General features: G+C 36.6%; 1 protein-coding gene across 1 annotated transcript in view; it reads right to left on the bottom strand.

Annotated features, from left to right (window-relative positions):
• Nucleotides 1-23663, bottom strand: part of SPAST (spastin) — a 55041-nt gene that overhangs the window by 30890 nt on the left and 488 nt on the right. Inside the window, exons 3-5 of the mRNA XM_077772796.1 lie at nucleotides 7639-7722; nucleotides 5981-6025; nucleotides 5399-5482 (exon numbers count right to left, since the gene is read on the bottom strand). Coding sequence (XP_077628922.1) covers nucleotides 5399-5482; nucleotides 5981-6025; nucleotides 7639-7722 — 213 coding nt within the window. The remainder of the gene's footprint in view (nucleotides 1-5398; nucleotides 5483-5980; nucleotides 6026-7638; nucleotides 7723-23663) is intronic.

Genomic DNA, 23663 nt, shown 5'->3' with positions numbered 1-23663 from the left:
TGTTAAAGAAAGTAAACTTGGATTAATGCTTCTGTTTGGAATCACTAAGGTTATATAGATTTATTAATGGTTTCAAATAAAACCATCACCTTGCTTCTTGGTTCCCACACAACTATCCAAGTCATCCACTTAAAAGGAAAATCTGACCACATGATTCTTCTGTTTAAGACCCTTTCGCAGCTTCCCATTGCCCACAGATCAGTTCTCAGATTTCTTTTTTTTTATTTGTTTTTTGTTTTATTTATTTTTGAGACAGAGAGAAACAGAGCATGAGTGCGGGAGGGGCGGAGAGAGAGAGACAGACAGACAGACAGAATCTGAAACAGGCTCCAGGCTCTGAGCTGTCAGCACAGAACCCGATGCAGGGCTTGAACCCACAAACCGTGTGATCATGACCTGAGGTGAGGTCGGATGCTTAACCAACTGAGTCACCCAGGCGCCCCTCAGATTTTTTTATATAACATTAACGCCTTCCAAGATCTGCCTATATCTCTTACACTGGAGCAATCCTGTATTCACTTCTCCCCCAGCACCCTTCCCTACTTGTCATGCTATTTCTTATCCCGAACCTTTGTTCATACTTCTTCCTGAAATGTCCTTTCTTCCTAGGTGCCCCAGTCAGTTAAGTGTCTGACATGTGGTTTTGGCTCAGGTCATGATCTCACAGTTCATGAGTTTGAGCTCAGCATCAGGCTCTGTGCTGACAGTGCAGAGCCTGCTTGGGATTCTCTCTCTCCTCCCCTGCTTATTCTCTCTCAAAATAAACTTAAAATCACTTCTTCCAGGAATATTTCTCAGACACCTATTTTTCCACCCCTATAAAATATTTGTAGATCTCCATCCTGCAGTAATGACAATTTATCTATTTATGTGTCTCCCTCACCCAATATATGTGACCTTAAAGAGAGGAACACTATAACCAATCTGTCAGTAAATCTATCTGGTCAACCTTCAAATACAATTATAATCCAACTACTTGTTACAATTTCTCCTCATATCACCCAGGTCCAAGCCTCCACCATTTTTCTCCTAGCTTAGTACAATTCAATAGTGATCCAACTCGTTCTCCCTGGTTCTACGCTTGGAGTCTATCAGCAAGGTGATCTTTCTAAAACTTAAGTCAGAGGGGCACCTAGGTGGCTCAGTCAATTAAACATCTGACTTCAGCTCAGGTCATGATCTCACAATTCGTGGGTTCAAGCTCCCTATCAGGCTCTGTGCTGACAGCTATGAGCCTAGTGCATGCTTCAGATTCTGTGTCTCCCTCTCTCTGACCCTCCCCTGCTCACACTATCTCTCTCTCTCTCAGAAGTAAATTTTTAAAAAATTTTTAAAAAGTCAGATTATGTCATTCCCTTCCTAAAAATCCTGTAACTGCTTCTCTTTTCAGATATGGTAAAAGCTCAAATCTTTATGGTGGCCTATAAGGCCCTGCTTGTTAGGATGAACCCTCATGCACCATCAGATCTTTGACCTCCTCTCTACCATACTCTCCTTGTTGGGGCACAATGGCCTCTTTGTTTCTTCTTAAACACACCAGCTATGTTTTCTTAAAGTTTTATATCAGCTCCTCTCTCTGGACCATTCTTCTCCCAGCAACCTGCATGGCTAACTCATGTCATCTTTTCAAAGAGGTGTATCTGACCATCGTATTTAAAACCAAAAGCCCAAACTACCTCCCATTCACTCCTAATCCCCACTACTATGTTTTACTGTTCCTTTATTTTTCTTTTAATTTTTTTAATGTTTTCTTTATTTCTGAGAGAGACAGAGTGAGCAGGGGAGGGTCAGAGGAGATACAGAATCGGAAGCAGGCTCCAGGCTCTGAGCTAGCTGTCAGCACAGAGCCCAACACAGGGCTTGAACCCACAAACTGTGTAATCATGACCTGAGCCGAAGTCGGACATTTAATCATCTGAGATACCCAGGCACCCCTACTTTTCCTTTTTTTCATATATTTATCTTCTTCCAACATGCTGTATAACTTTTTTTTTTTATGGTTACCCCCTATTGTCAGTCTTCCCCCTGCTGGAATAAAACTTCTATGAAGGCTGATCATTGTCTATATCCTAACATTTATACCTAGAACAATGTAATCACCCAAAAATTATTTGCTGAGGGGTGCCTGGGTGCCTCAGGAGGTTAAATGTTGGACTTCAGCCCAGGTTATGATCTCAGATTTGTGAATTCAAGCCCCATCTGTACTGACACCGGAGAGCCTGCTTGAAAATGAATCAATCTCTCTCTCTCTCTCTCTATCCTCCCCCGCTTACGCTCTCTCTCCCTCAAAATAAATAAATAAACTTAAAAAAAAATTCAAGGGGTGCCTGGGTGGCTCAGTTGGTTAAGCATCCGACTTTGGCTCAGATCATGATCTTATGACTCATAGAGTTCGAGCCCCATGCTGGGCTCTCTGCTGACGGCTCAGAACGTGGAGCCTGCTTCGCATTCTATGTCTCCCTCTCTCTCTGTCCCTCTCCCGCTCACACTCTGTGTCTTTCTCTTACAAAAATAAACATTAAGAAATTTTGCTGAATTACTAAAAAAATGCAGTTAATATTATTGGCACTGTACGTGATACAGAATAAGGACTTAATAAATGGATGTTGAATGAAGCTATTTATTTTTTTACAGAAGGGTAACCTCCAAGTATGCCAAAATTATCTATAACAGGTTTTATGGTTAAGCTTTGCTCAAAGGCTTACTAACTTGAAGGTATCTAATATACATGAACTCTCCCCATTTTATGAGAGTCTGCATCCTCTCCAATCTGTATGGGGAACTCTCAGTATGATTCTCCATCCTAATTAGATAACTACTAGGCATCCCACCTCTGAAAAGCTCCATTTCTTAACCAACACGTAGTATATAAATATGCTCCATTATGCACATGTACACAGCTTTTTTTTTTACTGTCTTTGGGTATATACAGTCCTAGACTTTCTGAGATCTCAGAGGACGGGAATATGTTGAGACATCTATTCCACCTCTTCTTTTTTAAAGTAACATCTTTCGTGAACAGAAACACAGCACTTTTGAAGATGACAATAGACAATGATATCCAAAACATAATGCCTAGCTTCATGTTATAGATCCTCTTTTCAACCTCTCTTTTAATAACACAAGAAATTACAAAGCCACCTTAAAAGACAAGTCTATAATACACGAGATGCCTCCAATAATTTATCGTATCATATCTTCAAAAGAGAAATCAACCAACTCCTAATTATTCTATTTGAAACATGTTGCTACAAGTTCCATAACTGAACTTAATCTGCATCATATACATGATACTTTGTACATATAGTGAAAGGCATTTTCGCTAAAACATTGGCAATACCAAATAGAACAATTATTTTACTACAATAACCCTTGGTATTATATTTCATTTTACTTGAGACAGTAATGATCTTCACACAGGAAGTGAGAAGGCAAACTCTGTCAGCCGAAGAAGCCAGGGAACACTGCCTTGTTAACTACCTGAAAACATTAAAGGCTTCTTTTTCACCTATGTGGGGGCAAAAATTTTACAACACAATGGATCATGTAAGAATGAATGAATGAAAATATTTATGTATGTATGTATAAATATTTTTCCACAAAAGCAAGGTGGTGATTACACATAGGTAAGGAGATGAATAAAAACCAACATTTTTGAATACTTTGGTTAGGTTCCTTCAATAATTCATTGTCACAAATATGGTGAGGTAAATATTATCTATTAGCATATTATAAATGAGATGAAAAAGGTTCAAATATGCTAAATAACTTACCACAAACCACAGAGCAATAAATACATAAGGTCTCCCCATTTACCAAATACATATTTCTATCAAAACAAGTTATGGTAGAGAATCACCCAAGAAGGAAGGATTTTAGCTCCACTTTGTTTTAGGGGTAAATTTATCTTAAAAAGTATGTTTAAAACCTACACCTTCAAATAGAAGATGAAAAGTTTCTCTTTATAGACATATTTGGCTGATAAATACAGAAAGAATGACAGAATTATATCACTAGGCATCAGTCATCAACTGCTACTAATATCACTAAATGCCAGAACTACTGACAAATAAAAATACAACCACCTATCAGATGAACTTGTATATTAAAAGAGACATATTGTATGAATCTTCTGGAGAACCTGATTCAAAAAATTACCAGAAAAATACTAACTTATTAAATTATGAGATAACTAAACATTATATTATCTATTATGTGTTATATTACATTATATTATTTATATATTACGTATAATTCTAGTTGGACACTAATCATTTATTTGGCTATTATTTTTTTGTTAATATTAAAAGAAATATTGGTTATTTTTTATATGTGACAATGGCATTTGGTAATTTTATTTTTATTTAATTTTTTTAAATGTTTTTTTATTTCATTTCTGAGAGAGAGAGAGAGAGAGAGAGAGAGACAGTGTGAGCAGGAGAGGGTCAAAGAGGGAGGTACAAAATCTGAAATAGGCTCCAGGCTCTGAGCTAGCTGTCAGCACAGAGCCCGATGGGGGGCTCGAACTCACGAACCGCGAGATCATGACCTGAGCCGAAGTCGGACGCTTAACCGACTGAGTCACCCAGGCACCCCATTGATAATTTTATTTTTCAAGTATCTTTTTTAGAAATACAATTGGAGAGGGAGAGAGGCAAACCATAAGAGACTCTTAAATACTGAGAACAAACCGAGGATTGATGGGGGTAGGGGAGAGCGGGAGGGAGGTGATGGGCATGGAGGAGGGCACTTTTTGGATGAGCACTAGGTGTTATATGGAAACCAACTTGACAGTAAACTAAAATAAAAAAAAAAAGAAGTAAAATAGGAGATGCTTATAAATGAAATAAAGTGTCGAGAATTTGTTTCAACATAATATGAAGGGGGGAAGTGAGTAGCGTGTGTGTGTGTTTGTCGTGTGTGTGTGTATACTAGAGTTGGCAAACTTTTTCTGTAAAAAGCCAGAGAGTAAATATTAAAATATTTTAAAAAGCTATATATCAAAAGCCTTTGAGAGCTTTATGATCTCTGTATCAACTACTCCACTGTCACTGTAGCATCAGAGCATCCAGACAGTCTCTACAGGAATGAGTAGCTATGTGCCATCTTATAAAAATAGGCAGTGAACTGGGTTTAGCCCATGGGCTGTAATTTGCCAGCCTTTGAATATAGATACATCAAGACTGACTAGGAGTTGATAACTATTAGAGCTGAATGATGGATAATTAATTCATTATACTCTGTTATTTTGTATATGTCAGAAATTTTCTTTAAGTTAGGAAAAAAGCCTAGAACACATTTTTAAGATCTTTGATCTATCTCCATCTAATATTAAAGTTTCACTGAACACACATTTCAAATACATCTCATTCTAGTTATACAATTCATTAACTGATACCTAGAAGTTGTAAACGGTCCTTGGCCATAACCAAATTAGTCATCATTTTAGCTTGAAGGCGTCTAGCTCTTTCACACTGTTCACCTGAAAGAACAAAGAGGAAAAAAATGAAAGCATCTACATTTCCCTACTAATATTACTTCAAGATAAAATATTATTGGGGCACCCTGGTGTCTCAGCTGGTTAAGTGTCTGACTCTTGGTTTCAGCTCAAATCATGATCTCACAGTTCGTGGGTTCAAGCCCCACATCAGGCTCTAACTGCAGAGCCTGCTTGGGATTCTCTCACTCCCTCTCTCTGTCCCTCCCTTTCACTGTGTGTCTCTCTCTCTCTCAAAATAAATAAACTTAATAAAAAAGAAAGGAAGATAAAATATTATCCCAACTAATCTCATGGGGAGTCAGGCTTTATAGTGAAAACAGTATCTTTAAAAATTCAGTTTCATTCCTTTTGATGCTTTCAGATCTACTGTTGTATTTCATGGATTTCATGTGTTAATTCATGGATTTTGAGGCATATCTTTCTCCCTACATTTAAAAATCTTTGAAATTGAGATGGGTTTTACAACCAGTAGCAACTTACTCAAGCTATCAGCCGGGCTGCAGACATACCACAGTTTTTCACTGCCTGTGCATGAACAAAGTTGGTCATTGATATTAATATTGCTGTTATAGCTTTGTCTAAATAGGATGAAGACAGTACATTCAACAAGGTAAAAGTCAAATTCAAAGTGATGATGAGAAAAGAATGTGTCATATTTTAACTGACACATTTTCTCTTAGTGATACAATCAAAGGCATTTTCGATTCAGTGAAGTACTAATTTTATTTTTTTTAATTTTTTTTACTTTTTTTTTTTTTTTGAGAGACAGAGACAGTGCATGAGCAGGGAAAGGGCAGAGAGAGAGAGGGAGTCACAGAATCTGAAGGAAGTTCCAGGCTCTGAGCTGTCAGCACAGAGCCTGACGCAGGGCTCGAACCCACAACAGTGAGATCATGACCTGAGCCGAAGTCGGACGATCAACCGACTGAGCCACCCAGGCGTCCCACTACTAATTTTCTTATAATTCATTTTCTTCTAGCTCTTCTTCTGCACAACTGACAAAATGACATACATTCTGTACATAATTCATAAAGTAATGCTCATAAATTGGTGAAAAGTCTCAAAGGCCTAACCTTCCATATTTACTTGTTCTATTCTGCTCTCTTTTCTGCAGGACACCAGAGAAGTAGTCAAAGTAAGTAGTAGCTAGAGAAGCAGTCAAAATAAAAAGGGCAGAGAAAAAAACCTGGCAGATATCAGACATGTTGTAATTATTGGGGGTGAGCTGATATAAGTAGTAGATATCAGCCAACTAGATAACAAACATCCACTGGGTGGATTGATGCATAAGACTAAGGTTCTCAAAATATTTAATTTTTCCTTCTGAATTTATTTTAGCTATGATAACTAAAGTATTTTACTTACTTAATAGTGATGCCCACATACTACACAATATTCACAGTATAGTATTTTAGAATTCAGGCTCGAAGTCAGATTGCTTGGGTTCAAATCTTGACTCTACCTACCACTTGCTAGCTATGAGACCTTAGGCAAGTTACCGAACTTCTTTGTACTTAAGGTTATTTACGTAAAAAGTAAGGATAATAGCAGCAGCCTCAGAGTGTGCGGTTGTGGTGAAAATTAAGAGATAACACATATGAAGCACATACAATGATGCTTGGGCACATAGCACATGTGCAATAAATGCTTCCTACATATTTAAAGATAATATCGGACTCTAATTTTTATTTTAGGTGATAGGAAAGATGAAAAATAACTGCTTTAGTTTTAAAACGTCAAGTGTGAATCAAAGTAAGACATTTACAGCTCATATTCTAACATGCAGTCAAGCATTACCCACAAACACAAAAGGGAGTCTGATTAACTGCTCCTTCCCTGCCTTGACAATGAGGGAAGGACCAGTTTCAAAACAGAGCTAAAAATGAGGCTAAAACATCTCCAACAGTGGGTCCAAAGAGGACATAAGTAATATGCTGGTTTTTGTCTGCTATAGGCAATGGAGTTTGATCATAATCAAGTTTGAACATAGGTAATAAAGCATTAACTATAAGTCTACACACATCAATAATAACACTTAAAAATCTGTCAAATACTTTTAGTAAGTTAGCTGGATCTGAAATAAGGGCAATCATGGGAATATAATTTGGTATAGCTACCAAATGTAAATAAAATCTTACCTTGTCCTGTAACTATAACAGCTATTCCTTTTTCCAGTTCTTCAATACCTTTCTTATACCATTCCACAGCTTGCTCCTTTTGTCCTGCTTTAAAACAGAAATAATTATTTGTATATATAATAGACATTATATACAAGAATATATTAACATTTCCCAAATCATGCTGTTATTAGGTGATATATGAAAAAGATAACTGTGATCAAATAAGTCTGAGAAATATTACTATATGACTTCTTAGTATCTTTAGCATCTTAATGTGTATAGATTTCCAAAAGGAGAGATATAGACTTCAAAGTTGCTCAAAATTTTAGGGTTGTAAGCCTTGTATTTGTTTATCATCTCACGGTACTGATGCTTATAACCACTGAAATGCTGTACTATGGAAAGAAATTTTAATTAGGTATAATTTATTTTAAATAAATGATATTTAAAATACATACAGTTACAAATATAAATGTGATTTCAACAATGGGGGGAAACCCCACGGTTTAACCAACCCAAGGGTACTCAAATCAGATGTAATTTGTTCATTCTTGGGTGCCTCCTTTTTGAATTAGTTTTTATTTTAAAAATGAATGTATCATGAGAACTGATACATGAAATTACAAGTGTGGCATTTAGTAAATGTTTATTTTCGTTGGAACAAATGACTGATTTACAACATTTAATTCCTGATCCAAGTTAAGCTTAAAAAGGACCTAAAAATTCAGCATAATCAAAATGTGTGTAGAATATTTTCATCAAGTATATGTATGTAAAGTAATAACAATTATATGCAAATCTCATTATTTTTAAAAATTAATTTCTTAGTCTTTAGAATCTGCAAAGGGGCACAGAGATACAGTAAAGATGGAAATTATTTATCAGAACCAGGTTTTCCTTTTTTTCCCAACTTATGTCCCCATTTAATCAAACAACAATTCCCATGTCATTCCTTAATATTATCTGATATTTCAAAGCCAGTAAAATATCATGACTCACTTAATTAACAAATATGAAGTCTTACTGTAAGTACTACACACAACTAAGTAATGCTGTCCCCTTATGAATGTGTACTACCTACTCCTTCCATCATCCCCCAAATGAATCACTAACTAGATTCAGCCCCTGGGATGGGGTAATTTCTTACTAATTATAGTGCCGCTAGTATTTCACAGTTTCCAGGCCAGAATAAGTGTTCAATAAATACTTGATAATGACACATGAAGAAATTATTAAGCATTTGTTACAAGGGCTATTTGGTGGTTCAGTCGGTTAAGCATCCAACTCTTGGTTTAGACTAAGGTCATAATCTCATGGTTCATAATTTTGAGCCCCACAACTGGGCTCCGTGCTGACAGTGTGGATCCTGTTTGGAATTCTCTCTTTCTCCCTCTCTCTGTGCCTCTCCCCACTCACTCTTTCTCAAAATAAATAAACTTAAGAAAATAATTTCTTATATATCAATTCAAACTATTAGGATGCTTACCCTCCTATTTTTTTTAATAAAAAACCTATTTACATGTCCTTTTCGTTTTTTAATTTGAAAAAAGGGAGGAAAATTATAGAAAGTAGTAAAATAGCATTTGCATTCTGAGTAGTGGGAATAACAATGTCACATTTGCTTAAACATTTTTTCAAAGTACAATAACAGATAAAAAAGAAGTTCCTTTTTTGTGCCTCTGACCATTCCCATGCTCCTTTCCTTTCTAGAAACCACTTTAATATATTCAGTATCTTTCTAGTACATGTTTTTCTATTGTTCCTATTTTATTTGTACTGTTTTAAAATTTTACATTGCCTTTGAGTTCTATGCTGCCATACAGAGATCTACTTCATTCATTTTGACTTCTATATAGTATCCTTTTTAAAAAAATTTTAATGCTTATTGATTCTTGAGAGAGAGAGAGAGAGAGAGAGAGAGAGAGAGAGCATGAGTGGGGGAGAAGTAGTGAGAGGGGGACACAGAATCCAAAGCAGGCTCCAGGCTCTAAGCTGTTAACACAGAATCCAACAGGGAACTCAAACTCAAAAGCAGTGAGATCATGACCTGAGCCGAAGTCAGACACTCAACCAACTGAGCCACCCAGGTGCCCCTTTATATAGTATGCTTTATCATCCTATAATTTGTTCAACTATTTTTCTGTTAAAATATACCCAGGTTATTTCCAGTGTCTCAGTATTTCAAATAATGCTATAATAAACATGCTTGTACCTGTCCTCTTATGTATATGTGCCAATTTCTCCAGGGTAAGTTTAAGGGGTAGAATTAATGAGTCATATTTCATTTCCATCCACCAGAAATCAATAAACTACTTTTTGAGAGTCTTGCACCAATTTCCTCCTAATAGCAGTATGTGACACTTATCACTGGCAACATCCAAATAAATGTTTTATGGAAACTGAGTACACTGCTATGTGCAAATGAAATGACTGATTACAGATGAATTCACATGTTCAATAATTACTCAATTACCTAACATTTTTTGTAAGAGGTAGTTGATTTGCTATATTAATTGAATTTCATAAGTCAGTATGATGGTAAAAAATGCATAAATAATAATTATAAGACTTTAAGTACAAGACTGCTGGAGAAAGGATAGATATATAGGTCAGTAGAACAGAGGAAACATCCAGAAATAGACCCATACACATAATGCTGATTGACTTTGACAAAGATGACAAGGTAAGTCAATGAAGAAAGAACAGTCTATTCAAAAAATGATGCTAGAATAACAGCCCTCCATATAAAAAAAAAAAAAACCTTCATACAACATAAAAAAATTAACTTAAAATGGATCACAGACCTAAATGTAAAACCTAAAACTGTATCATTGATAGAAGAAAACAGACAAAATTTTTTGTGATCTTGGCTTAGGCAGAGATGTAGAACAAAAAAAATCACAAACCTTAAGAAAAAAAAAACTGAAAAACTAGATTTCATTAAACATAAAAGCTGGGGCACCAGGGTGGCTCAGTCAGTTAAGTGTCCAACTCTTTATCTCAGCTCAGGTTTTGATCTCACAGTTGTGAGTTCAAGTCCAGTGCTGGGCTCTGTGCAGAGCATGAAGCCTACTTTAAAAAAAAATAAATAAATAAAAGCTCCTGCTCCTCAAAAGACAGAGTTAGATAATGAAAACACAAGCCACAGATTGAATGGGAGAAAATATCTCCAAAACAACATGTCTAAAAATAAAGGACATGTAACCAGAATATATAAAGACCTCTTAAAATACAATAAAAAATAACTCATTAAAATATAATTGCAAAAAACTGAATAATGTATACTTTATCAAAGACAGACATAACTTGTAAATAAGCACAAGAAAAGATGTTCAACATTATTAGCTGTCAGGGAACTACAAATTAAAATCACAAGATCCTACTAAGTACCTAATTTAGAATGGAAAAAAATTCCAAGACATCAACTATATCCCCTCCCTCAATTTTTTTTATNCAGCACAGAGCCTGACGCGGGGCTCGAACCCACAAACCGCGAGATCATGACCTAAGCGAAAGTCGGACGCTTAACCGACTAAGCCACCCAGGCGCCCCCCTCAATTTTTTTTTAAAGCAGTTAAAATTACAATACAAAATTCAAATAGACCTCAAATATACTTGCAAATGTGAATACAAAGTGCAGCCACTTTGGGACAAAGTCTGGTAGCTTCTTATGATATTTACATATATATGTTTACCATATGACCCAGAAATCCTTTTTTTGTATTTACCTAAAGAAATGAAAACATTAAAGACCAGTACATGAATGTTTATAACAGCTTTATTCATAAGAGCTAAAAACTGGAAATAATCCAGATGTCCACCATTTAGTGAATGGATTATGTGATACATCCATATGTAGAATATTACTCAGCAATAAAAAGGAACAAACTACTGACTGATAAATGTAGGGACATGGATGAATCTCAAAAACAGGTAAATGAAAGAAGCCAGGTACAGAAGGTTACACACTCTATGAATCCATTTAAATGGCACTCAGTGACAAACTGAGGGCTGATGGGGGTGGGGGGCAGGGGAAGGGGGGTGATGGGCATGGAGGAGGGTACTTGTAGGGATGAGCACTGGGTGTTATATGGAAACCAACTTGACAATAAACTATTTAAAAAAAGAAATAAATAAAACATTAAAAAATAAATAAACGGCACTAAGTGAAGACAAAACTTATAGGGACAGATCCGATCAGTGACTGCCAGGGGCTAAGGGAAAGGCAAGGTGACTGATTACAAAAGGGCACAAAGTAGCTTTTGGAATGATAAAACATTTAGTACATGTTGTTATGGTTACCCAACTCTTAGTCAAAACTCATTTAACTACACATTCCTAAAAGGGTTAAAATTTTACTGCATATAAACTATACCTCAATAAATCTGACTCTTAAAAAAGTGCAAAACTGGGGCGCCTGGGTGGCTTAGTCGGTTAAGCGTCCGACTTTCGCTTAGGTCATGATCTCGCAGTTCGTGGGTTCGAGCCCCGCGTCAGGCTCTGTGCTGACAGCCAGCTCAGAGCCTGGAGCCTGTTTCAGTCTGTGACTCCCTCTCTCTCTGACCCTCCCCTGCTCCCACTGTCTCTCTCTCTCCTAGAAAAAAAAAAAAAAACATTAAAAAAAAAGTGCAAAACTCTCAATATTTATGTAGAAGTATATTTGTTGTGGCTTGGAATGTAACACCTGAACTACCATTCTCATTACAAGAATAAGATTAGATTAAAATACAAAAATTAGAAAAAATTTTTAAAACATCTGTTAGAAGGTATCAAAGAGTTTTCAAAACAGTGAAAATTACTAAAATTTGGAAAGGCACCATTTCATATTCATTAGTTTGGCTATTTTAAAAAATTACCAACATATAGAAAGGAAAAAAGCCAACAATAGGTGGGCCTGGCATTTGGGGCACTTTTCTACTTGAAGGAACTGCCAATTCTGAAAGCAACAGTGGCCAAGAAACTAAGCAGAGCTTTCAGCAGACTCATAGAACTAAACTGACAAAATGTGAATTCCAGGGCATGTCCAGGAAAAATAGTGGCAAAGCTTCCAAGATTTTGGTTGGGAGCCTGCATTATTAAAGAGAACTAGACCAGCCTGCACAATGGTTGGAAACCATATTTAAATCACGTCACTACTTTGAGGTAAGGGAAACTACAGCCTCTACTGCCTACTGATCACCCTTTTGACTAAACTGTGGCAGAAAAACCAAAGCTTCCGATGGTCTGTAGCACACAAAAGGCCCACAAAACAGTTCTTAGTTTCTCTTACACATTTCTCTTATAAACAACTTAGATTCACTGTTGTAGTTGAAATTACTAGCTAATAATTTTAACTACAAGCGAACTACATAATCTATGGAAGTGACCCAAAGGTCAAATATTGTCAGCTACCTGTTTTAGTACATAAAACTTTACTGGATCACACCTACTGTATGAGAATTTTAAGTAGCTGTGACAGCTTAAAATATTTACTATTAATTAAATTCAACAAAAAAATATATCAAACCCACAGTCTGACAAAGGACTTCAATGGACATTTTCAAAGAAGATATAGAAATGGCCAATAAACAAATGAAAATGCTCAATATCATAAATCATTAGGAAAATGTAAATCAAAACCATGACGAGGCATTGCTTCACATCCATTAGGAAGACCATTATTTTTAAAACCCTGAAACTAACTAATGTGGATAAATTGGAAACCCTTGCACACCGGTAGTAGCAACATACAAATGGTACAACTGACGTGGAAAAGTCCCTCAAAAACTTAAACACAGAATTACCATATGATCCAGCAATTCTACTCCTATGTGGATACTTAAAAATACTGAAACCAGGGAAGCAGATAGTTATCTGTATATCAATGTCCAGAGTGGCATTATTCACAATAGATGGAAACAACCCAAATGTCTATCAACAAATGATTAAACAAAATGTGGTATATGTACATATACATATTATATATATATATACACATATATATATATATGATAGAACATTATGCAGCCTTTAAAAGGAATGAAATCTGGGACACCTGGGTGTCTCAGTTGGTTAAGTGTCCAACTCTTGATTTCAGTTCGGGTCATGATCTCTTGGTTCATGGGTTTAAGCCTCACTTCTGGCTCCGCACTGGCAATGGGGAGCCTGCTTGGGATTCTTTCTCTCTCTCTGTCTCTCTTTCTGTCTATGTCCCTGCCCTGCTTGCTCTCTCTAAAATAAATAAATTTTTAAAAAGGAATGAAATGTGATACATACTACAACATGGCTGATGAACCCTGAAAACATTATGTTAAGTAAGCCAGACACACACACAAAAAAAATACTGTCTGATCCATTTACATAACTGAAATAGGCAAATTCATACAGGCAGAAAGTAGAACAGAAATTACCAAAGACTGAGGGTAGGGGAGAATGGAGTAGGGGAAATAGGTGGAGAGTTATAATTTAATAGTTTCTGTTTAGAATGATACAAAGTTCTAGAAATGGATAGTGGTGATGGTTGCACAACACTGGTAATGTATTTCATGCCACAGAACTGTACACTTAAAATGATTAAAACAGTAAATTTTATGTTATCTATGCTTTACCACAATAAAAAAATTACTGGGGCACTTGAGTGCAAGTTGGTTAAGCGTCTAACTCTTGATTTCAGCTCAGGTCATGATCTCATGGTTCATCAGATTGAGTCCAGCATTAGCACAGAGCCTGCTTGGAATTCTCTCACCCTCTCTCTGCCTCTCCCCCACCCTGCGTGTTCATGTGCACATTCTCTCTCTCAAAAATAAATAAACTAAAAAATTTACTAAATGGCCTATTATAAGTAATCTGCTCATCCTTGGTATACTGCAATGAAAATGAACAAAACTAAAACTAATGCCAAGTGCAACATCACAGACTTAATTGACAAGCATTTACTGAGCAAAAGAAGTCATATCCAAAAAGAACTACTGTATGGGGGCGCCTGGGTGGCTTAGTCGGTTAAGCGTCCGACTTTCGCTTAGGGCATGATCTCGCGGTTCGTGGGTTCGAGCCCCGCGTCGGGCCCTGTGCTGACTGCCAGCTTAGAGCCTGGAGCCTGTTTCAGTCTGTGACTCCCTCTCTCTCTGACCCTTCCCTGCTAAGGCTGTCTCTCTCTCTCTCCTAGAAATAAATAAAACATTAAAAAAAAAAATTAAAAAAAAAAAAGAACTCCTACTGTATGATTTCACTGTAAAGCTAAAGATGCGGAAAACTGATCTATAGTGTTAGGGTTAGGATTTGTAGATACCTTTACAAAAGATGGGGAAAAGTAGCAAGTGGAAGATGGAAAAAAGCATCACAAAGGCAGGGTTTTGAAGTCATATTCTATTTCTTAACCTGGTAGATTTTCAGACTGCTATATTCACTTTGAAATTCATTAAGCAATACAATAGCTATGCACTTTAGATATAAGTTAATCAAAGTTTACTTAACAACTAAAAAGACAGGAGAAGATCAAACATATCCAAATGCAAAGAGAGTTCCAATACATTAAAAGGGTACAGATCAGTTTATTGTAACATTTTTTCCTCTAATGAATCCTTACATGTATATAAGTAAACAAAATCAGATAACTTATTAGTAATCACTCTCAAGGGTAAGATGACAGAGAATTTTCACTCCCTATATGTATTATTTTAATTTTTGAGTATGTGATGGGGCGCCCGGGTGGCTCAGTCGCTTAAGCATCTGAGTTCGGCTCAGGTCATGATCTCATGGTTCATGAGTTCGAGCTCTGCAACAGGCTCTGTGCTGACAGCTCAGAGCCTGCTTTGCATTCTGGGTCTGCCTCTTCCCTACTCACCCTGTCTCTCTCTCTCTGTCTCAAAAATAAACATTAAAGATTTTTTTTTAAAGAAAAAAATAATTTTTGAGTATGTGCTACTGTATAAGCAACAGAAATACTAACATCTGTCTTTAAATAGAGTTAAGTCTAGGGGTGCCTGAGTGGCTCAATCAATTAAAAGGCTGACTCTTGATTGTAGCTTAGGTCATGATCTCACGTCTTGTGAGATCGAGCCCCTCGCTGGGCTCTGCACTAATGGCATGGAGCCTGCTTGGGATTCTCTCTCTTCTCTCTACCCCTTCCTGACTTGTGCTCACTCTCTCTCAAAATAAACAAACTTTTAATTTATAAATAAATTAAATAAACAATAAAATAAATTTTTAATTTAAAAAATACAAATAAATACATAGAGGTAAATATACTAGACTAAATTATGAATTATCTACTTCATCTTTTCATTCATATAGTGATAGTACCCACTTTGCCACAAAAAGAGTCAAAACAGGAGTAGTTTGGGGTGGTGAGAGGATATGTGTTTGTAGTAAGTTAGAAGATGGGGACACAAGTCCTCGCTCATCATTTTAAAAAATTTTTTTCTTAATGTTTGCTTACTTTTGAGAGAGAGAGAGAGACAGAGTATGAGTGGGGAAGGAGTAGAGACAGAGGAAAACACAGAATCCGAAGCAGGCTCCAGGCTGTCAGCACAGAGCCCGATGACAGCTATATGACTTTGGGAAAGTCAGTTAATCTCTCTGAGCTTTAGTCCCCTGAGCCAAAAGCAAGATTACATTTCTCTTACCTAACTGAATTATGTCAAAACTCAAATGAAATAGGGCATGTGACAGACAATACTTCAAATAATAAAGAATTATGTAAACATTACTTTTACTATCTTTATTGTACTCAGTACATTTGTTGGTTGACTAATTTAAATCCTTCTACTCCTGAACTGCATGCACAGTTGTACCTTCATGATTTTTCCTCATGTAATTTATATAAAGCCACTGCTTTAACTTATTTAGTCCTTAGTATACGCCTACAAAAGCTTCCCGGGAACAAATATATTCATTTTCCTACACATTTTCTGCTAGCAACTTGCAAGTGTCACAATGAACAGAGTAACAAGTATCTTTAAAAATCCTACAATAGACTTTATTGTGTGCTAAACACTAAGAAACCACAGGGACCATGAAACATCAGAAAATAGCTCCCAGATTAATTCTCTCATAGGTCACTATCACTGAAGGGACACTTAATTTTTTTAAAATTTTTAAATGTGTGTTCATTTTTTGAGACACACACACACACACACACAGAATTTGAATTGGGGTCCAGGCTCTGAGCTGTCAGCACAGAGCCCGATGTGGGGCTCAAACTCATGAATCTCAAGATTCATGACCTGAGCCAAAGTCGGACACTCAACCAACTGAGCCACCCAAGCGCCCCTGAAAGGACACTCTACTGTGTTTTAATTCAGCAAAAAAGTCACATTTGCATTCACTTTCTAACTTCAAGGTTTATTTCTAAAGTAAAAACTTATTTTCCAGGGCACCTGGATGGCTCAGTAGGTTGAGTGTCCAACTTCGGCTCAGGTCATGATCTCATGGTCTGTGGGTTCGAGCCCCGCATTGGACTGTGTGTTGACAACTCAGAGCCCAGAGCCTGCTTCAGATTTTGTGTCTCTCTCTCTCTCTGTCCCTCCCCGACTCATGCTCTGTCTCTCTCTCAAAAATAAACATTAAAACAATTTTTTAAACTTATTTTCCCATTTAACTGTGAAAGTTTTGAATCCCAAATAAAGAAATCATTTCTGTTTTGGATATTCTCTTTAAACCTTAAGAATGTCAAATAATTTATCTTCTTTAAAGTCTTTCGTATTTACTGTGGGTAGTGGATAAATTTAATTTCCTTGGTGCATTTTCTCTATTTTCAAAATTCTCTACAGAGAGCCTGCATTACATTCATATATGAGTACAAAAAGATTAGGGCACCAGGGTGGCTCAGTGTGTTAAGTGTCTGACTCTTGACTTCAGATCAGGTCATGATCTCATGGTTCATAGTTTGAGCCCTGCTTGGGCTCTATACTATCATTGTGGAGCCTGTTTGCCTGCTTGGGATTCTTTCTCCCTCTCTCTCTCTCTGCTCCTCGTCTGCTCACATGCACGTGTGCATGCTCATTCTCTTTCTCTCTCTCTCTCAAAATGAATAAACTTTAACAAAATTTTTTTAAAAAGAGTACAAAAAGATTAATTTTATCTCTTTTATAATAAGAAGCTAAGATACTAAATGAGCTTAGGGGGAGACTTCCAACTGTTGGTTTTTTTGTTTTTTTTTTCTGAACTAAGGGTCGCAAAAAGATTTTTATATCGCTCTTTAGATAATTCTCTTTCTTTCCCAAATGCAATTTACACTGCAGCTGTATCCTAAAAATGGTAATAGAAACTAGGTATGAAGGTTTAAAACAATGTTCTAACATAATCTCCAGGAGCTATAATTTAAAAGGATTGCTGAATTAATAACAGTCCCATTTTCTGAGGACCTACTAGGTACAGGCACTAAGTATCTTATAAACATTGTCTCAGTATAGTAAGTAACTTGCCCAAGATCTTAAATAGTCAGAATTCAAATGCCATTTTGGATAATAGGCACTGCAATTAAAAAAGGATAAAATTAGACCCTCAAAGCTTAAGAAAGAGAAAAGCAGTCCCTAACACCCAGGAGCTGGCCTAGTCTATCAGTATCAGGTAGGGCCTGGTATAACTAAGAGCTGACCTAGCATTACAGGTAGGCCAGGTGTTCTGTTGAACATAAACAATTTCATAGAACACCAGCATCAGATAAGGCTACTCTATGATAGTGATGGATGAAGACAAAAACAACACCCAGACAAAACATGAACACTGTCCAAGCCGAGAAATGCCAAACATCTCCCTTTTCAGCCTAATGAATGCTTCTCAACCAGTTACACCTTTAGGCTTATTCTATTCTTCCCACTTTCCAAATCACATTTAAGATACTTAATCACAGAATATCTCCACTTCTTTCTTATAGCATCCAATCCACAGTAAAACTCTCCTTCCTTAAATCCTCCTCAAAATCACCCAACACAAGCCCAAATCCTAGAGTAAACTATTTCCAATACCCTTGTTCTGAGATGCCATGGTTTCCACAGTGCATGTTCTCCCTGCTTCAATGATAAATCGCACCTGTTTAACTACAAGTGTGTGTTCCTAGTGATGGTTGACTGAAAGACATTGACAAAGCCCACTTAAAAAAACAACAATTATTGGGGCATCTGAGTGGCTTAGTCGGTTAAGCATCTGACTTCAGCTCAGGTCATGATCTCATGGTTCGTGGGTTTGAGCCCCGCATCAGGCTCTGTGCTGACAGAGCCTGGAGCCTGCTTCAGATTCTGTATCTCCGTCTCTTTCTGACCCTCCCCTGCTCATACTGTCTCTCTCTCTCTCTCTCAGAAATAAATTTTTAAAAAAATTTAAAAAATGTAAAAAAACAACAACAGTTACTTCTCTCCCTCTCTATTGTAGCATAAAATATCTGCAGAAGAGCTGGAAAGATACATGAATAAGTTTAGCAGGTCTATGCTCTACCTAGATAACTGTAAAACAGTCTCCAAGATAATCATAGATTTTGCTATTTTTCTTTCTTCATTTACCGGAAAGAACAACTGCTGACATGTGAGTGTGCTCAAAGTTTTACTCTATAAGATACCTAGTGTGAGCAGTTAATCCACAGAGAGAAAAAATAGGCTACGTTAGCACATTAATAATTTCACGGGTATTATATAGGTCAAGGAGTACTTAAGTCAAAAAAGAGGAAAACCAGTAGAAAAATAGAGAATCTGCTAGAAGTCAAAAGGCCAACTACTATTAGGTGTGGCATGGGGAATATAATAGTAGAAAAAAGAGGCAGGAAAGGTTAGGGAAGATCTTTTTTCCATTATTTAATAATTTCAATAATTTAATATCCACTTATTATTCTTTAACTATCATCTAGATGATTTATCTGGATAGCTTCTTACGAATCTAGTTACCAGGTGAGTTTTATAGGGTTTAACTATATTCTACATTAGGAAAAATATAAACTGCAATAAAAAAGATTTAAAAACAGAGCAAAGGATACGTTTCCTAACAGTGGTTGCCTTTTGGTCTTTTTAGTATAAGTGTCACTAACTATTCTTGAAGATAAATGTGAAATGTTTATTGCATATTTAATAAAAGATAATGTTACTCTTTTGGAAAAGGGTGATGATATGTGAATGTGCATCCATCAGAATAATTATTTCCTTGTTCTAGTCATAGAAACTTTAGAGCAGAATCATTAGGCCCAAGAAAATTGTCTGAAATCAGTCCTTTCAACAAGGTTTTAACAGTAAAAGTATACCAAATCTGACATTTATTTTCTCTATTCTCTATCTTTACCTTCTGAAAATATAGATAGGCAAGTATTTTCTGTGTGTTTTAAACACAAGAATGAATTATATGGAATTACACAATTACATGACAACTTTTCAAAACTCTAATGTTTTAAATATAATCTGACTAGGAATAAACATAAAAAGATTCTATTAGACAATTTCTGTCCTTGATGCCAGGTTCTTCAGCCATACACTATCCTGAGAAACCGACTTTCTTTCATATAACATACTGGGCCCTTACTGTCAAGTTCTGTATACTCCAGGTAATCAAACCACACCTAGAAAACCTGCACCACTATATAACCCAGGAGATCTCAGGCTTGTCTACTTGCAGGAGTCATGTCAAACATGTCAGGTCATGTCTGGTTAATCCAAAGACCCACTATGACAACCTCCTCCCTTCCCCCAAGTATTCCAAAGGGTTTAGTACTAGCATTACAAAATAGAGAACCTGCTCAGTATAAAGCAGAAAGTATAAAATTCCTAAGTTCACCTCAACTCTGTTCCTGGCTCTATTAATGTGAGTTCACTCTTTAAATTTCAGTTTCTCCATACACATGATTAATGTAAGAGGTTATCTGTTTTCCAAGGATGTTCAACAATTAAAAATACATCCACAAAATTATTTAACTCTTTGAAAAAATGAGATATAAAATATACATGAAAACAACACACCTTTTATTAATCACATAGCAAATGCTGTCTGATTATCTTACTGGAGAGGGAATTTTTCTTAAGTAGCATCAAGAATGCAGAGCTATGCAAATGAACTGGTATCTAATAAATACTTGCTTTAATGAATAAAACTCAAATATCCTTGCATTAGGTAAATAAAATTTGCTGTGTTATTCTTCTCTGTTTAACCAGTGTGGCTTCGGGGCGCCTGGGTGGCTCAGTTAGGCATCTGACTTCAGCGCAGGTCATGATCTCACTGTGGTTTCAAGCCCCGCATCAGGCTCTTGCTGACAGCTCAGAGCCTGGAGCCTGCTTCGGATTCTGTGTCTCCCTCTTTCTCTGCCTCTTGCCCACTCACACTCACACTCTCTCTCTGTCTCTCTCTCTCTCTCAAAAAACAAATAAACATTTAAAAAAAATTTTTAATAAAAAATTAAAAAATAATAAAATAGAGTGGCTTCACACACACTTAGGCCTTTATGAAAATTCAATATCAAAGCTGAATATGCCAAAAGAATAAAATACAAAATAAACAGTCATTATATAAACCACATGTATACACTACTTTATTAAAATAGGATTTCATTTGCTCTTTATTATTTCAAGGCATCAAATGTTTAATCAGCACCACTACAATCTGAAATAGCCCACTTCACCTGCAGGCACAAAGTGGCTTTCGGCATATTTAAGAAGCTAAGTCAAGCTGCTAAGGGAATAGTACTGCATCACATTACTAGCCCTTTGATGGCTTACCAGAGTTAGGAAACCTTTGATGACTGATTTAATGACAATTCATTTCTTGCCTTTTATTTTTTATTTTTTTAAGTAGGCCTCACGCCCGGCACAGAGCCCAGTGTGGGCTTTAACTCACAACCCCAAGAGCAAGACTTGAACAAACAAGCAGACCCAAAGTGTTTTATTTGTTCATATAAACAGTATTTTGACACACTGGGAAAGAGGGAGAATAAAATTCTCTTATTCTATATTGTCAAAGACAGCTGAGAGATAAATAGGTTTCAAATGTGAATTACTGGATTAAGACTAAGATACAAAAGGTTTCAATATTCTAAAGGTAAAATATGAAACAGAAGAGAACTCTGACAATATAAACTTAGCTTTAATTCATTTTTAAAGGAAAATGAATAATTTAATTTGTTTCAGTTTGAACTAGTTTTGGCATATAACTCCTCTGTTGCAGAACTCAAACTGAAAAGTTACCAAAGCCCATTCCAACGCCTTTTAAAAACTAAAGGAGAAATAAAGCAAAATAACTTTGAATAGAAATGTTATCGGTAGAATGAGAGTGAAGTATGTGGTCCATGGATTGCTGAAAATATTTATACTTAAAAAATATTTTATGAGGCTTTAAATATAATAGATGTAGGCATACATGTGACACTCTAAGATAAATCCTAAGTATGAAACACAAAGTCTGAATTCTACTTGTCACTTATCCCTCACACTAAGCTGATTTCTCTTTAAATCTAATAGCCTGAGATCTTTTTTTTTCGTACCTAGGTTTTCCTTGCCCTCTCCTCTTACCCTATCTCCCAATTCCCATCACTCAGTCAGTGCTAAATAAAATATCCCTGTATTTTCTGGCATTCTCTTCCTAAACACTATAATGAATCTACCTTTAAATATCTTCCTTCTATTCTAAAACATCTTTTGACCTTGATCGGTAAACTTCGGAAGACTCTACTGTAATCGGATACTGCAATAAAACAGTGCTTCTCTAGGAAGGGATGATGGTACTCTATCCTCACCAAGGATCCTTGGATGTTCCTAGGTGGTGGCACAAAATGAAGCAGTTAACAAAAAACTTCCCTCTACAAACGCATGCTATTCTTAGAACTCTCTTATTTTTTANGAGCTGCTGTGTTCCAAGGTCTGACCAGCCAGGTGTCCCCTTCCTAGAATTCTCTTAACCTCCACTGTCCTTACAACCCAAAACCATGAATGCCTGCCTTTTTCCTTAAATCCAAAGGAAACAGTTTTCAACAAAACAAATTCTAGAAGAGTTTCTGCAGTTGACAATGGTAAGATATTACAGATGAACAGATTGCTCTTTTCCCCTTTCTAATCTACAATGTAAGTGAATACCTAATTGAGGTATGATAGAAAAATGTTCTTTGGTAGTTACAAGAAACAAAATCTCAGCGAACCAGAGGCAGAGATCAAAGGAGGGATTTTCAAAATGTTTTAAGCCATCTTCTAACTTCAGTTCTTCCATAAAAAAATTTTTTTAGCAATTTGCATAGATTTGGATTGCTTTAATCTTTTGAGACTCGGTTTGTTCATCTATAAGATGTTGATACTAACAGTATCTTCAATTTACAGGGTAATTGTGAGGATTAAACAGGTAACACATACACAGCTAATAGTACAGTGCTTGGTGCACAGAGCCACTTAAAAACGTTAAAAAGAAATCTCAAGTATATGGCATTTTTGCTTTTATTGAGAACTATAATCCTTAAAAAAAAACCTTATAAACTTTGTTTCAAGTTTTATTATCAATTGATCTACATAAGTTTTCCTGTTCATTTATTTAACACTTCAACTTAGAAACTTAGAGGCAACCTTGTTACACTGATTTAGTAAAATCAAACAGGGCACAAGCTTCATGTAAAATAGCACTTGAAAGAAACGCACTAGGAATTCATGATATCGATAAAATAACTGCCATGAAACTTCCAACAAAATGCCAATTCAGCTATAATCAGATGCAGCTGTTCCTTTCAAAATTAAGTCACCATTTGTTCTTTTTTTCTGACACTACAGTACCTTGCTTTCATGAAAAGCCTCTAACAAGGCACAGCTTCTCCGACACCAAAACCTTTTGGAAACCTGGCTCCGGGGACGCCACACACTGTTTACAGCGCTATAAAAGACCCGTGTGTTCGCTCTAGAACAACTGTCACGAACACGTCCGGCTGTCTCAGGGACTTGGGTCATGCAGAAGTGTCGGGGAGGGCTGGCGTCTGAAACAAAGTCCACGGCGAGGGCGGCGGAAAGGGGAGAGGTTTCGCTGAGAACAGGATGAGGGTCTGACTGCGGGGAAGCCGGCTGTCGGGCGGATCGATCCCGAGGGGGCACGGCCCGCTCCCGCGGCCGAGGGGCCCAGGTGTT

The sequence above is a fragment of the Crocuta crocuta genome, unplaced genomic scaffold (assembly GCF_008692635.1).
Source record: "Crocuta crocuta isolate KB4526 unplaced genomic scaffold, BGI_CrCroc_1.0 scaffold363, whole genome shotgun sequence".
NCBI lineage: Eukaryota > Metazoa > Chordata > Mammalia > Carnivora > Hyaenidae > Crocuta > Crocuta crocuta.
Note: the sequence above shows the minus strand (reverse complement) of the source record. Positions and strands in the feature narration are given on the sequence as shown.